The 17,561-nt window shown below is 39.3% G+C and overlaps 1 protein-coding gene across 1 annotated transcript in view; it reads right to left on the bottom strand.

The window, feature by feature from the left end:
• ST18 (ST18 C2H2C-type zinc finger transcription factor) overlaps positions 1-17,561 on the bottom strand; it is a 172,793-nt gene that overhangs the window by 17,889 nt on the left and 137,343 nt on the right. Inside the window, exons 12-13 of the mRNA XM_069779327.1 lie at positions 8,910-9,155; positions 2,171-2,286 (exon numbers count right to left, since the gene is read on the bottom strand). Coding sequence (XP_069635428.1) covers positions 2,171-2,286; positions 8,910-9,155 — 362 coding nt within the window. The remainder of the gene's footprint in view (positions 1-2,170; positions 2,287-8,909; positions 9,156-17,561) is intronic.

Consider the following 17,561-nt stretch of genomic DNA (forward strand, 5'->3'; position numbering starts at 1 on the left):
AGAAGATGTTATAGTTTCTGTTTTTCCTCAACCCTTCTTCAGTCATAGCACTGAGCTCATTTATCAAATTGGGATGTAGTCCTCTGCAAGAGGGCAAAGTTATCAAGAAATGCAATTTGTGCATGGAGGGGGAGGTCAATTAAGTATTCCTTTCTACAGTATTTTACAACACTAACACCAGTCCTTCAGAGTCACCTTATAAAGGGCTGTGTCTTCTTTCACTGGGCCCATGGAGAAGAAAGGCATGCAGAAACTGTACAAAAACTTTTAGCTGATGCTCCATAGTAATGAGTAAGGGATACCTGAGATCCTCACCTGGCCATTTTCTCTGGGCTAGCAGAGTGCTAGGAACTTTTTCAAATCGGTAGAGAAGCCTTAGGAAGACAACAGCCTCATTTTCACAGCTCATTTCAACTTGAGCAGTGTAGTTATGGGCAAGAGAATTAACATGGAAAAATAGAAGGCACATGCTAGGAGGTGGTACTTACAGATTAGTTCACTGCAACTGAGCTAACCATGCCAGAATTTTTTTTTCCTGCAAGTGCTTATGTCATTTTAAAAACTTCCTCATGATGGAGCCACCTGTATTGAATTGTTCTGTACAAGTTCTCAGCTCAATGGAATCATGGAAATGCAGTCTGTTCCCTATATTACATAAAGATTCTTCTGAGAAATTAAAACTATTATTTAATTTTCTGGACAGCTACATTTTAGATGCTTGGTTTTACTCACTGTTTGAAAATAATACAGTAAAACTACAGTAAGCTGATCATCGCCCTTGTAAATACCCTAGGAATTATTATTTAGGAGGGTAGAAAAGTATTTTACAGGCATCTCAAAACAGGTCTCTATCACAAAGGAATAAATATTACAAAAGAAAAGCCATTAGTCTTCAGCAAATAAATTCTCAGCGATTTTTGTATGCATTTGTTTTAGAAGAGGCAGAAAAAACCTGACCTGTAGCAATTTAGGTCATGAACTACAACTGCAGATATAATGTGGAGAGTCGACAGCATGCAGACTGCACAGCATGAGGAGAAAGAATCGCTCTTCACAGCAGCTTGCCCCAGGGAAATGTAATTTCTAGAGATAGAGGCGGATCTAACTGATTCAGTGCCACTGAGTCTGGGGAGCAGGACACAAGGTGACGGGATGCGACTCATTTATTTATGGGTGAGCCTGCAGTGATACATTATGGGCTATCATCACTAAGCGATATGGAGTGCACTTGTCTAGAGAGACCTACTCTGGTTTGGGACAGAAAGAAAAGTGGTATAATTGCAAAGTCCTAGTTGACTATTACAGTGAAAACACTCTATTGATACCAAAATGGTGTTGATGTGAATCATTGTGAAGAGTCTAGATGAGATTTTAAAAAGTGACTAGTGTTATGAGCTGGTTAGGACAATTTTACTGAAAGGATTCTAAACTGAAACAAGCTGTTGCATACAGAAAGATTTAACAGAATTATCCTGTTTTCTTTGCAGTTTTAGACTCTAAAGTCTTGGAGCTTAAGACAGAGCAAGTGAGTCTCTGTACGTGGGATAAAAGAGTATTAGCCTATGCTCCCAGAGTGTGAATTTGTGCATCCACTGGATTTTCAGTAGGACAGAATAACTAACTGCTTTGAAGGAAGCAGATGAAGGACTTACTTAAACATAGTTTTCATACAGGTTGGAAAAACCTGGGGCAGCTCCTGTCTTGTGTTTTATCTTTTTATGAACTTTGCGTGTTTCCTATCTGAGAAATCTCCCGTACTTCTCCACAAACTCTCAACAGTGGATCTATAACAAAGATTGTCCAAATAAAGTTTATTTAATTATGTAAGCATTAGCACAGCCAATCTGTAACACACTACAAAACTGTGTGTTTTGTAGAAGGAGCTGTTGCCTATTTGTTACCTATCTATCTGAGGAATAAGGAGAGATACCGAGTATAACATTAGCCGTGAATCTCTCTGGATTCCCAGGCCTACCCTGCCTTGTTTCAGCTCCAGACCTCACGTCTACCCAGTTGCATAGACACAACAGGGAACTAACTACCCACAGCGAACTGTCATGCAAGTTGCCCTGCTTAGCTCCTGCAAATCTACTCCGAACCAGCACTCAGAACAACGGCATAGTCAGTTTTCAGCAGGGCAGAGGAAAACGTGGCATTTTTTGTGACTTACGTGATGAGTTCCTTTTTGAGATCTCTTGAATGGAGCTTGGGTTTAGGGCTTGGTATGGAGACATCTCCTGGGTACTTCTTTTCCTCCATGTTTTCTGGAGAGCTCACTGGATCTTTCTGAAATATTAGATGAGAATGTGACAAAAGGTTTCTTTCTACAAGGCCTCCCATATATTCAACAAATAACTTGCTGAGGCAAGAGGACAGTCTCTTGGAAAACATTACAAAAAAATTCTTAAGAAAAGATGGAGAGAGATGAAGAAAGTTTAGAACGATTTTAGGATCTCATAGGTAGACTTTTAAAAACATTGAACTGTATATTTGTGAAAGTATTTCTGAAGGTGGATGCTGTTTTAAGCTGTACATAGGGAAAATGTAGGTTAGATTTATAAAATAGTGGTAAAGGACAAAGAAAAATACACAGAGAAAATAAAAGCAGTTGTTGAATATATAGAGCCAAACAAGACTTCAGCAAGTTTGTTCTTGTTTTTTTCTTCGCAATTGCATCACTGAGCTTTATTATGCAGTTGAAGTGAGTACTACCGTACTGTGAATTTCAAAAGTACAATTATAAATTAAAAAAAACCTATTGCACATAAAGACATGTAAATGCAAAGCTTTTTAGGTCTGTAGAATGGAATGATTTGTTATCTCATCCAAAGAGCAGAGTCTTATTAAACTAAAAATCGTAAGAACAAAACCGCTTTGGAATTTTCTTAGTAGCAGGCTGCTAAGGGTAGTTCTTTATTTCTACTAGTTGTAGATTAAAATCATCACTGCTACAGTGCTGTTTGATGGATGGTATAGACCATGACTATTCACTCCCTTGGGAAGGCATTTTGGAAATCTGGAGTCCTGGAAGGAAATTACATTTTTGTTTTCTGAAGAATCTTCTTTGATCACTTCAAAATAGATTGGTTTATACTTACACTTTGAAAATTAATGCCTTCAATTATTATTATTTTTATGAAGGGTAAGTATTTCCTTTCTGGAGGGATGCTCTGTGGATATTGTATCATTCAAGAATTCTCCAAAGCCCATAGCATGAATTATCAAATCTCTATTAATCCCTTCTGGGATTTGATGTTGGTTTGGGGACTCCATTCCAATACTCAAGTAGGTATCACCCAGAGATTAGTCTCTGTAGGAGCAGAAACTGCTGCCTGTGGTTGAGGGGAGAAGCTCCCAGATCCTGCTAAACTCATGGGGCTGGTGCCATAGATGCTCTGGGCTTGTGCAGCTTATGAACGTGCCAGGACAGAGGGACAGGGATGTCTGCAGAGCTGTTAACACAGAGCTGAGGGCTGAGGAGAATCTGGACTGAAAATGGAGATTCTGCCTAACGGGACTTGTAAGCTCTGCGGGGGTGTTTCTTCTGATAAAGCTTCCATATGGTCCTCAATTCTGGCAGCTCATCTTTGCCTGTTTGGAGACTGGATCCTCAATATGACTTCCTTCTGCTTTCTGGTACTGGCTACCTACTGCCTACTGAAACTCACACTACACATACATATAGAAACCATGCCATATTCTTGCTATATCAATTACTACTGGTTTTTGCAACCACATTTGTGGGGTTAGTTTGTTTGGGAATAAGCTCAGCTGCTACAAATATAGAAGGCAAAAATACGTATATTCAGCTTTTCTAAACACTTTCATAGTAATTATCAAGTAATTATTTTAAATAAAAAAAACTTGACATATTTCAGGCTTCTAAAGGAAAACTTCAGATAAGGAGTGATAGAGAAAATTAAAGACATGATAAATATTGTTAAAATGTTAATACAGAAATAATAAATAGTTGACAGTCCTCCAAACATGGAAACTAAAATCCTAAAAACCAGAAGTGGAAAAATGAATGCCAGCTTTGTTCAAGATTCAAGAAACCTCAAAGGCTGTTTTCCATCATTGAGTTAAATCTTGGTTCCAGCGGCATATGGGGGTGTTTTTTGCCACTGCAATCTGCAGAATGGGGATTTGAGTTCCTGACTTTCTCTGTCCCTAAGTTCTGACCCGCCTTTCTTTTATACACGTGACTGCAACTCTTACAGGGATGATCGCCAGTGTAAGTCACTGTAAAATCAAAAGCTTCCAAAAGAAACAATAAAATGGTGACCCTCTGTTGCCAGCTAGAAGGTGTCAAATGTCAAAATAACTTTAAAAAACACAGGTGAAGTGGTTTCCACTTAATGTAATGGAGGTTGAAGAAGACTGGCTTATCAGTTTCTTCTCATCAGCTAACTCCGATAGGCTACATCTATATCACTGAACCAATGCTTTTTTCCTAAAAAATTAGTGCATGCCTTGGCTGGGTCCTAACTATGCATCAAGACCAGACACACATCAGCCTCTTCCACTTCTTGTCAAAGGTCCAGCTGGGAGGAACCTGGAGTGGAGGGTGGTAGAAAGCCCACCTTGCAACCCCACTGCAGCAAACAAGAGTATCTGTAACTGTTCGTGCTGCAGGGTTTATTAATATTTTCATATATATAGCTTGTGTTCTTCATCTCAAATGAAAGATATCTCGTGATCTTTTGCTGGTGATGGACCAGAAACTTGTGTATGTGAGTTATTCATTGTGTCACTGTCTGATACCTGCTGCACAGAGAGGACTGATTGAGAATTGTGTATATCGAGGCTTTACAAAATACTACAGTGTTACAGTTTACAACTTCATTTAACCATGTTTCACTGAATCATTTAGCAAAAATAAGATTACAAGTTGAAAGTTGACATGAGTACATCTATAGCCACCAGCATAACTGATACCAGAGGCTTTAGAATTGCAGTATTTTTATTTTCTATCTTTGAAATAATTCATTTTTTTCAAATCTTAACTGTGAATTTCCTTAATTGCCTTATTATGATTTGTAATATTTTTAAACTAATAGCTATACACACACATACATACACAAACACCTATAATTTCATACTAACTGCTCTTTTGAAAAAGAAAAAATCTAATAAGGACCCAAATAGGAGCACAGTTTGTTTCCTAGTTATCATCCCTCAGTATATTTCCCAGGAATGAGGGAGACATATAGACCTTCAAACAGGTGATTTCTTCAGCATTGTCTTAGCACCGTGTGGAACACTTGGTATTATTCAAGCAGCTTGAAATCTTCAGGTGGGTAGAAGCTGCAAAAGGGAGCCAGTGCAAAGGGAATGCAGGGAAAGGAATACCAGAACTCTGCCTTTCTAGGACCTTACATCAGTACATGTGGCCCAAAAGCGGCTGCATCTGTCTGAAACAAGTAGGTCAGACCTAAAGACCAAATATTTTTTGGTCCTCTGCACTTAGGACTGAACATAGAGCGTCGTGCCTTGGCTCGTGTGCTTCTCCAGAGATTTAGCTTTAGATGGAGAGAAAATCCTTTGGGAAAATACCTTTAGCACTTCCTACTTTTTGGTCTGTTACGTGATGATCATCACAGCGAATCAAGTCCAATCGTATGTATAATTTTCCCTTTCTCATTTGAATGGATTTATAACCAAATGCTATTAAAATTCTGAAGAATTCCAGACTAAAAGGAAAATCAGAACCAGCCCAATCAATCCAAACACTACTATTTTCTGCAAAGAGCATGTGTGTATTCACGCATGCACACTACAGAAAGCAAGCAAGCAATGAAACTCCATTAATGTACAGATGGAAGTTTATATTGATTTCAGCAAAGACCAGAACATAATGGTAACATGAATAACAGATAATAGCATCTGGCACTTTTAACATTTTTAAGCCCTGAAATCTTTGGAGAACTGACAGTTGAACTAACTGACAGCTCTAGTTATTTCTCAGCGCTTTCCTTTTGGAGAGATTTTGAGCTTTTTCCAAATTCAGATTTTTTTTTTAAGGGGGCATCTGGACAGGCTATTTCGCTGAGAGAGAGAGAGACAATATTTTCTGGAAATTACCACCAAAATTAAGCAACTGTTGTGCATATGAACCAGATAACAATGAATTAGAAATAGATATAATCAGTCATTTTCTTTGCATGAGAATAACTGCCAGTCTTCGAGTTGCAAAACAGAGCCTCTGGCCCTGAGATCACTGAACGTGTCAACGCTCTCTGCGATTGCAAAAGCTCACAGCAGAGGTCTGGGGACAGATCCTTGGTTAGGGACAAACTGCACAGTGGCAAAGCACCGAGTGCAAGGGTCAAGAGTGCCCGAGCACAGACCTTTACGTCCTGTCGGGTAGTCTGCTGATGCTTCCAGCTCCCTGGGGCAGTAAGGGAGAGGGAAATAGCCAGCTACTCATCGCGGCCTTCCAAAAGCGGAGCAGGGACTGGGGGGACGCGGAGGTGCTCCTGCCATAGCTGTTGCTGAGCTGTGGTGGCAGCAGGGAGGAGGAGCAGCAGGACAGGCCCCCTGCCAAGTCTGCGACACCGATTGATCCCCTGCAGCAAGGCGGTTGTCTCGAAGCTGGATGTGCTTGATCATTATGCGGCATGAATGGGGAAGAGCCTGAGCCCTAAGCCTACTGCCTCGCGTCAAACCCGCTCTAAAACCCTGATACAGGGATCACGGTCTCATTGCTGAGGTAAGGAGCATCGTCAGCCCCACAGAGATGACCCCAAAGTGCTCTTCAAGACAACCCAGCCTCCAAGAAATGATCCACCACGGTGCAAACTCTCTCAGTGGTCTCATTTTGACAGGTCTTTACCCAGTGCTGACGGATTTTTTTTTCTTCACATGGCTGAATTATCTTTTATGTCCAGGTATTTTTGGAATTGGAGGCCTGGATCCCCTAACGTCAGCCCTAAGTAGATTTACCCCTGTCTATGTCTTCTTGAAGAGCCAGTTTTGATATTTGAACAAAAGATAATTTCCTAATAAACATAATGTTCAATTTCTATTATTCCATATATAACACCAAATAGGGAGTAAATGTTTTTGAAGCTGAATAAAAACTCCAGATTGGGACATCTTTTATTCTGTTTCAGAAAGCCATCACTCAGGCTTGTCTATCTTAATTATCAAGGTTTTATCTAATTAGCCTTTAAAAGGTGCTGATGGCCCCTTCCTGATTTAAGAAAAATGCAAGTAATCCATATTCTGACAGCCAGGCTTAAGAGAAAAAAATAAAACCAAACTTGCCAACAAAATAGAAGAATAGGAAAGAAAGACAAAGAAAGGACACTATGCTGCCATCTTGCCAAGATAGGATAAACTGACATGAAAGAGCAAAACAGAAACAAAACCAAAATCAAGACAATTATCAGCTTGGAAGTGGCAGTCTAGGAGATTAGCCATAAAAGTGGGAAAGTTACTAAATAAAAATATTTGCTGAAATTTTAATTGCTCGTCTTTGTTCCTGCAACTTCATTTTTGGGTTTGGGCTCTTACATTCCTAGGACAGGTTGAAAAGGGAAGACACCTCTATATACTTCTCTAGTTTTTCTATGCTGTTTCCTTATGGGATAAAAAATATCACAATCGGTGGAAATTATGTACATATCCTCGTGTGCTACTTATTGTAACTAAAACCTTCAGGAATTCCTAACAATTTTATATTTCTGAATTTGTGCTCTCAGACTGACTTCTGGACTACTGGACTCACTTGTGAGATCTAAGACTCACTGGCAGAGATTTCCTGAAGTACGTTAAATGTAAAATAAAAAGTTTTCCACTGATAGACTATTGCAGGCAAGAATCTAAGCATGTGTTTAAATGCTTAGATGATGAGTTAGCTAGAATCCTAAAGAGTTGGTGTGGAAAAATTACTTTTTGTTTCAGCATGAAAAAACTACCTTGCTTTGATTTTGGTGTTTTTTGGTTTGTATTTTTTGTTGTTGGTTTTTGGTGTTGTTTTTTTTTTCCCCAGGTGATCCCTAGGTCATTTGGGTGTATGTGCTATAGGACCGAGCCATTAAGGACTGTCGTGGTTTAACCCCAGCCAGAAACTAAGCACCACGCAGCCGCTCACTCACTCCCCCACCCACCCACTGGGATGGGGGAGAAAATCGGAAAAAGAAGTAAAACTCGTGGGTTGAGATAAGAACGGTTTAATAGAACAGAAAAGAAGAAACTAATAATGATAATGATAACACTAATAAAATGATAACACCAATAATGAAAGGATTGGAATGTACAAATGATGCGCAGGGCAATTGCTCACCACCCGCCGACCGACACCCAGCCAGTCCCTGAGGGGCGATTCCCCGCCCCCACTCCCCAGTTCCTAAACTAGATGTGACGTCCCATGGTATGGAATACACTGTTGGACACTTTGGGTCAGGTGCCCTGGCTGTGTCCTGTGCCAACTTCTTGTGCCCCTCCAGCTTTCTCGCTGGCTGGGCATGAGAAGCTGAAAAATCCTTGACTCTAGTCTAAACACTACTGAGCAACAACTGAAAACATCAGTGTGTTATCAACATTCTTCTCATACTGAACTCAAAACATAGCACTGTACCAGCTACTGGGAAGACAGTTAACTCTATCCCAGCTGAAACCAGGACAGAACAAAATTTAAAAAGCAGTCTCTAGCGGTGGACACCTTTGATTTCCTTATCTGAGACTCATAGGCATTCACAAGTAGGGTCTGAGAGCAAGATTTTTCAAAGTGAGTAATGATTTTTTTATGCCACATCTGAGAGGGCATTAAAACCAGTTCAACATTCACAAACCTCTATCTGTGGAAATTGATTCCCTTTAAACTGCATTGGACTGGTTGTCCCAAAGACCATCAGACGGCCACTCATCCAAGGGAAAAAGTCACTCAGGAAGTGAAAAACTACCTCTTTTTCTTCTTCTTTCCTTCCATGGGTCTTGCTGTAGTTGATTGGTGTATCCCAGCCTTCCTGTTCACAAAGAGCCTGGTAGAAGGCTGCATTTACCAGGATGCTGCTTGTTTTGAAAGGAGAAGAGGAAGGAGTGGGAAGTGCTGTGCTGGAAGAAGTGAGAGGCATAACTTTGTCTTGGCTTCGGTTCTTTTTCATGCTCAAATCCAGAGTGCCATTTTCATCCACTTCTATCTCAGCTCCCTGACATGCAACAGGAAACAGACATGTTTAGGTATGGACATGGTGAGGCTGCAACATAACCATGTGGTGCTTTTAAAGGATAAATATAAATGCACGCTTTTATTTAAATTTATCTGAATCTAAACCCAGCTTTTCGATTTATATCAGTTAATGTCCAACTCTTAGGCAGACTTAAGAGCAGCCTCAGTAATAGTATCCCTGCATCTCAGCTTAAACATAGTAAGTAGAATTTAAATAAGAGGCCTCTAAACCATAACCTATACACTCTAAATCTAGTTTTATTTAAAAAAAGTTTAGCTTTAAATCTTCTTGATCTTTTCACTCTTACAGAGAACTATGACCCCAATTCACAGTTAAAAGCATTAATGCATTGTTTAGGTCATCAACAGCATTACTATTACATATCCTCCCTTCCCCCCACACCCCAGAAATATTACAACATCTGCATCATGGGGGAGAGAAGGAGGGGGGAAGAAATATGCCTAAAAGTAGCACAGTAGGAGAAATTTTCACTAGGGTTTTGTAGATCACTCAACGTATTGCCTTAATCATATTTTGACTAGGCCACTAAGGCGCAGGTCTGCACTGAGACTACTAGACTGGGAGCCACTGGAGGATCTTTTAGGAGGTTGTCCCTGATGGAGACCTTCAGCATGAGTTACCAAAGCCTTTGCTACCTGGGAAGTACACAAAGAGCAGCCTCTGACTGCAGGGGGATGTGCAGTTTGGGGAGAGAGCCAACTTCTCTTTCCAGGCTGCTCTCAGAGCAGCTTCTGCTCACGGGAAGGGGCAAGTGTTGCTCAGCTGTACAAGAAGAAGAAGAAGCAGGAGGGAAGGAAAGCTCACTGTTCTGCCTTACCCTGTCTGACCACAGAAAAAGAGTACAAACTCCTCTTCTTGGAATGACAAAAAGCTCCTGAAAGTGCAACTTACTAATGGAAGCAACAAAAAATTTCCCCTCATGCTCAATATGCAACACTGCATATTGACATATTGTGTATATAAGGATGAGTATAAGACTAGTCCTTGCTATTGCCAGCAATTGCTAAAGTCAAGTAGGGGAAGAGGTAAAAGAGGTGGCTTCTGGACGAGCACTTGGTCATCTAGTTCTGTGTGTTGCCTGAATAAGGTAGAAAACATTCAAAGACATCTACGCATGTAGAATGCTGTAATTAACACTGCTCTGTGTCTTCCTGTTATTGTAATCACTACAATTTTGTATTTGCATCACCACAAAGCTCAGATACCACTTGGGAATTTAGGGCTAGATATGTTAGGTGCTGTATAACTATAGGAGACAGTTGTATAAATCCAGATTGAGACTTCCTACCTTGAGTAATATAAAAGTAAACCCATAGTGTAAGTGAATCATCTAGACACCCTGTTGTAAGTGGAAAAGAGACAGGTATGTCCAGGGGCAAGTTTTTCCATCTTTCTTGGACCTCTTCCTTAGGAAGAGATGAGACACTGGCAGAAAGGATCCCTTTTTCTTTCTTCCCATTAGCTATTGCTAATGATTAGTCAACCATTTAATGGCTAAAGATAGGCCATTGAAACTTATCTTTGCTTGAGAGTCTTAAAACAGTTGTGGTGAAACAGGGCATTCTTCCCCTGTGCTGAAAGTGTGACAAAGCCACCCTGGTTGGACTGCAGGCACAAGCTTTCTTCATGCAGCCGTGTCTTCTACCACTGCCAGTGGTGACTCATTTAAAGGTAAAATTTGTCTGATGAAATCTTTTTAATCAGAAGGAAAATGTTGGTAGAAGATGAAAATTTAGGGCCCAGCAATCTCTCCTCAGTCAGACAGCCTGACTCCATTTTGTATTCATGGGCCTAAGACAGATGCCCACCTAGACCAAACCACTACCAAGCCATCTGCTTGCCCCCGGTTCAGAAACTCAGGCACCTCTTATGTTTGCTTCTCCTGCATAGCAAAGTTCTCATTTTCAATCACACAGCTTAAAGAGAGAGATGTTTTATTATATTTATGGGAAGTAAATACACTTCTAATATGTTCATACTAAGACGCTTTGGTTATATCTTTCTGCCCCTTTTTAGTAAATAGTTTAATCTCCTGTGATAGTTTTAAGCCCTGAATTTGACAGTGCAGCTTATCCTGGATAATAACTTAGTAACCACAACATCTTATGCCATCTGTATAATATCAAATACATTTTTATACCAGCATTAATAAACCTTAGTTACAAAAATCCAAGATATTAACTATATCAGTGCCAAGTGCACACTCCAGGATCTGACAATATAGCTCTGCCACGATCGCCCCAGTGTTTTTTGGCTTCATAGTTGATATGTAACTATAGCAATGAAACAGAGCTACAGTAATCAAGTTTAATGACCAATGTAAAGTAAAATGCTAAATATTGTAGTTGCTGACATTTTTCATAATAAAAAAACTTGGGTTAAGTCTGCACAACCAACATTCACATAAAATTCCAGACCTCTGTGACAGATGGCTTAGGAAAGGAAGCCATGTGACTGGGCTGCAGTAGTTTTATAGTGCAAAACCCATAAATAGTGCAGATTCTCTGTCACTGACAAAATATCAACTACTCAGAAGGCAACAGCAACAAAAAAAAGGACCAAAATCAATCAAGCTCCCCTCCTCGATGAAACTGTACGTAGAAAAATATCAGGAAATGTATTGTCTCTGAGAAACAGATACCATTAGCCACAACAAGGAGCTCTGGCTGATAAGCAGATAATTTACTAACATGGACATTTAAACCTTCCTCAGCACTTTCCTGAAATTCACGTAGAAGTTGAGTTGTCCAACATGCACCTAATTCTGCTCAGGGAAGGCTGGGTTGTGTGTTTGTGAAGTAGAGTACAGATGGGGTTTAAGTGAGCTCACAGATGCACACAACAATTAAATATAGTCATGGAAAAAATATCCCCTTTTGCCCATCACAGGATGGATCACACGTTTACAGCATGGCTTTTTATTCAGAATGGTATAAAAGAGCTATCACTTTGCTGCCTTCATAGCAAACTCCAAATGGCAGAGCAAAAAGAGAGGCTAGTCAGAGGTACTGCTCCAGTTTTCATTCCTACTCTCATCCCACCCTCCTCTCAATATGTCTCCTTTGCTTGTTTTACCACGTTTATTTTTACATTAATTTTAAAGTGGAACTAAAAAGACAAAAATGGCAAATGGCAAAAAAATGCTAGAGCAGTGCTATGACATGCTGACAGAAAATGGCACTTACTATGCTTAGCTCAGACTTGTAAAGGCTGTGTTCTCCTCAGTGAAGGCAAGATCTTATTACTGTCAACTCTAGTGCATGTGTGAACAGGCCTATATTTATCCATTTATCATGACATATTTAAAATAGCTACCAAAACAATGTCAACTGTTCTGATTCTTCCTTGAAAATGTAAGCAAAGTAAAGATTAAAATGTATCTTATTATTTCCTAACTTATATTAGTTTGCAGCTGTGTAAACCATTGGAGCCTGATTTTGATCTTATTTACATTTACATTTACATTTACACTGGTGTAAACCAGGAAAAAATCCACTGAAGCAATGAAGAAAAATCAATGAGGGTGAGACGATACACATGGTAATTAAATTCAGGTTACTCCTTATCTAATCCCGCATCAGTGACAGTGTAATCACCCCCACAGATTTTGCAAGCAGCTGGAAAAAGAATTCCAGAACAAAAAAAATGAGTAAAAAATGACTGAAGCATATTTTCGTTATTCCAGGATCTATTCAGTGAAAAGATAAGGTTCAAGTAGTACTCTACTATGAATAACTATCTAAAATGAAGGCTAATACAAATATGTAAACAAAAAAATGGTCTCTATCCTCTTCAAGTGCTTTGTACTTTAAAGTTAAGCTTTTTCAGCCTCCTTTATTTTATGACATCAATATTACAGAATATTTTCTAGTACATTATTAAATCTTGTCCTTAGAACTGAACTACATCAGCTAGGACAACAACGGATGTTGTTTTAATGGATGTTGGTTTTTTTGATAAATTACTCCTGCATTTTTTCATATGCTTTTGGTCCATCTGATCACTCACAACATTTAATACTCTGCAGTGTGTCTCCAGTAATGATTACAAGTTAAGCTTTATCTCATCGCTGGATCAGAAAGAGTGAATTATTGTGTCTGCATGAATCTTATTTCAAACCTGTGACCTTAGGGAGATTGTATCATTACATATAAGGGGTTTTATGTATTCTTTCATTGGCATCAGCCGTACAACTTAATACTAAGTCCAGAGAAACAACATTATCAATGATTTTGCATTCCCACTAGCAGTTCAGTCTAGTTTGGAAAACTCAAAAGAGCAGCTCAGTTCTTGTATTGGGAGTAACTCTGAGACTAGTATCTTGCCATGTGTATGAATACTATTCTTAATGCAACTCCATCCAAAAGAGTATAATCGTTTTCTCTTCTCAGCCAATAAAAATACATGTGCCTGGTCCTCGATTCTTCAAACTTAAATTTAAGCAATTGAGTTCTTCTGCAGCAAATTAAAATACTAATTTGGGTCAAAATAAGGAAACTTGTAACTGCCCAGCAACATCTGAGACAAAAAATGAAGTCACAATTTCAGCCCAGAGCAATTCACAAATTAAAAAAAACCAGCCAAGAATGTACTCAAAGACCAATATGCACAGCAGTATAACAGGATGGTACCTAGTGATATTCTTGGCTGATTTTTCATCCTGTATTTAGGCTTTAAGGTACTTGGAGTAAAGGACTGCCTGAGAAACGTGCTGAGTAGTAACTACATTGTTGAAATAATTGATGTAATTATCACCATCATCAATATCCAAGAATGGAGAGATGACATAATTTTGTTCAAAAACAGAATTTGAACTTTAAACGTTTTTAGCAAGTGTCATTTTTTTGTTTTATTTCAAGGCATAGTGCGCATATGCCATTTTGTCTAAACAGGTGGGAAAAACACCAAAACAGTCAACAAAATGTTTGGCAAGCAGTAGTGATGAGGATACAGATAAACTGTATTGCTTAGAGCTACCTCTGTGAGACGTGAATGTGGTAAGGGCTTTAAACAGGGAAGATCCCTGGATGTTATGATGATGTACTCTTGCACTGTGCTAAAAACTGCAGGCTAAACCTTCTAGGGAAGTCCTTCTGTTGACTTCAATGGGAGTTGAATGAAGCTACATAAACTGCAAATCAAAGGCAACCAGGAGACTGGTTTGGGGTACTGACCCCATGAGAACTGGCTGATCAGGATTATATTCAGGGGAACAGTTCACTACAGTCCCAGGTGGAGGCTGAATGGCTCAGGCAATGTAACATGAATGTGGTATTAATTATTTTTTAAAACAGTGTCATCAAGGTACCTGATGATCTTAATAATTTGTATGCAGCTGATAGGTAATTCATAGAGAAAGGTTAGGATCTACTTTAGTGATCATTTCAGAATAAATTTATTCTTTAAATTGCTTAATTTATAAATACATACTTTTAACCTCGAGATATTTGGCAGATCACCTTTGTACATTAGATCTCTTTGGAAGTTTTGCTTACCAATGGTACTGTTAATGTGTAATCTGATTTCTCTACCCTCGCTACCTTTGTCTTTCTTTTTTTGGCTTAGACTCTCCCTTTTGAACTGATATGTAGAGAATGTGACATATATATTTGAAAATCCATTAAATTAATGAAATTTGTGCTGTAAAAACCATTTACTTTTGCATTCAAGTGTTATCTATATCTTCAGAAAAGCAGTGAATATTCAAGGTAAAACATCCAACTCTTACTAAAAAATTGACAACACTCTGGAGGTCAAGAAATAAAATTTGAGAGACAGAAAGAAAAAAAAATACTTTGGGAATACACTTGTGCTAAAAAATGTTCTGGTGTTTTCCCCACCTGTTTAAGGAAGGTGTCATATACACACCTTGAGTGACTACAAGAAATTGATGCTTGAAATGTTTGAAGTTCAAGTTCTGCTTTTACAACTTAGAAGCACAATATTTTTACAGCTCTGACAATTGTGTAACTTGCAGAGGATTTCCTGCAAGTCCAGGAAAACCTCTGCAGCCCCACATGTCTTTGCTTTACCACCACACTGCCTCCAATTTGCAAATGTGGCAGTGGCTTGGATTGCTGGGAGGCTGCCTGATGCTCGTATAAGAGCAAACACCTTTACAAGTCAGGAGCTTTGATCTGCTAAAGTACGGATGATGCTAATCAGGTTTTCTTTGGCAAAGGAACAAAGAAATGTGACAATGGGCAGGGCTGAGAAGTCTGATACTATGGGGCTCTGAACACAGCCACCCCACACAGGTATTTTCAGACCTGGAGAATGTGTGTGATATCAAGAGTAGAAAAAGGAAATCGTTAATTCTGTAGTCACCTGTTGATGCCACATTATCTAAGTCCAAACACTAATAAAGTCTCAAGAGATGTTTTTTATCATCTAAAAATTTATAAGGTATTCTACCCGTTAAATATTTACCTTTGCAGCCAATACCAGCCACAAAACAATTGATACATTGATAAATATATAGTAGTCTCTTTAAAAATAACCTTATTTTTTGCTTCATATTTTAAAATAGGAAAGCATCTTCATTGAAGAGAGTCTGGCTATTTATTTCCACGATTTTTTGTTTGAATCCTGTATGATAAAAGTAATAAATAGCCAAAACCAAATAAAAATGGGTTTTGCATGGTTTTGGCCATCAAATCTGTTTGGGGCTTGCTTGCCTGTGTTCTGGCCAGAAGCTAATTCTGATTCTTCTGTCAGATGTTTTGTAGCAGTATGCCCTCCAGAAAGTCTGGCAAAAGTGAAGGCAGGCAGATAGCAAGGTATGCAGGTGATTTTCTTTTAGGCTGGATTCCTGGCTGTGAAAAAGGAGTAAGCTATGTGCCCCAAGTGTCTCTCCATATCGTTACTATTATGTTCACTTCCATTCAAATGTTCCCCATGATTTGGCAACTGTGAAGCAGGTATGGAGGAGAAAATCTTTGGGTTATGCCTGGTCCCTTTACTGCTCTTCTCTGGCAAGAAGGTCTATTGCTGAGGTCAGCCAAAGGCTGTGGCAGCAATTTAATCCAGCCATTGGCATCAGTTTCCATTTCCCTGCCGGAAGAAGTCTCTATTGAAGACTGGTGGAAGGAGCTTTCTGCAGCAGATATCAGGGGTGGATCTGTCATCTGGGAAAGGTTCTGTGAGCAATCTTTGGGGGACATAATGTCTGAGTTACAGGAGATGCATGTGGACACACTCTAAAAAGTCTACCCTGTGGCATCTCCCAATGTCAGTTCCAAGATCCAAGACTTCACAAATAGAAATAAAAGGCAGCAAAGTAGGGGATACCACTGTGCAAGGGCACAAGGCTTGGAATACCTAACAAGGTGTTGCACTGGTGGTAAAATTAATGGTTTCACTCAAGGAATAATAGCTAACCCCTTAGCGATGGTGAATGAAGGCCCAGCAAAATTGTAGACCAACAGCTGTGGAAGCCACCTCTAGCCGGACTGAGCCTGGTGCTAAAATAGACAAGGTAGAGCGACACTGACTTGCAGAGAAATAGGTCATCTGTCTTTTGGAGCACACAACATGACTCAGAGTCCCACAGCAGAAACACACCCGCTACTCTGTGTTTTGATAAATACACCTCTTTTAATTTCCCAGTGATTTCTTCTCAAGTTCTTGTAATGGCACCCTTTCATCTACACAGAGGTTTCAAAGTTGCATTGCAGTGGACCATGTGTGACTTTAATAGAAATAATAAACAACAGTGCTCCCACAACCACGGTCATCAGAAGAAAATCTTGTCTATTTTCATCAGCAGTATACTACTATGTAATGGCACAGAAAATAAGGCTCACAGCTCACACAGTACCATTTGTAAATCATAAAGATCCATGAGGAAATGCAGAGCAGAAACCAAAACATGAAAGCCACACAAACATCTACGATATTAGGCAGCTTTCCATTATGACAGACTTGCCCAAATTATCTATCTCCAAACGCTGTGGGCCTGATTCTCCTCTCTTGCCAGCAGAAAGGAGAATTTTACCGAAGTCAGTTGTTATTTCCCTCCCTGCACCTTGTCAAACTGTCATGAGCTCCAAACACAACAGACTCAATAGGTGTAGTTCTGTTCCATTGCTAGCAAAATATCACCTTGATTAATCACATGATTTTTTTTTTTTTTTTTTTAAATCAGCTTCCAAAATGATCGCTCATGGCAGGTTTCAGAGGGAGGAAAATTCCCTCTTTAAACAGATCTAGCTCATTATCCACCACAGATTGTTGCTGGATTTCAAAGAACCTTCTTTCTTCTTCCCACAAAACTCCCCCCTTGTATTTAGGGCTCAATTATGAAAAGAGTTAACAACATAATTCCTACTATTTATTTATTTTTATCAGAACTGGTCACTACAT

This window comes from Haliaeetus albicilla, chromosome 3 (assembly GCF_947461875.1).
Source record: "Haliaeetus albicilla chromosome 3, bHalAlb1.1, whole genome shotgun sequence".
NCBI lineage: Eukaryota > Metazoa > Chordata > Aves > Accipitriformes > Accipitridae > Haliaeetus > Haliaeetus albicilla.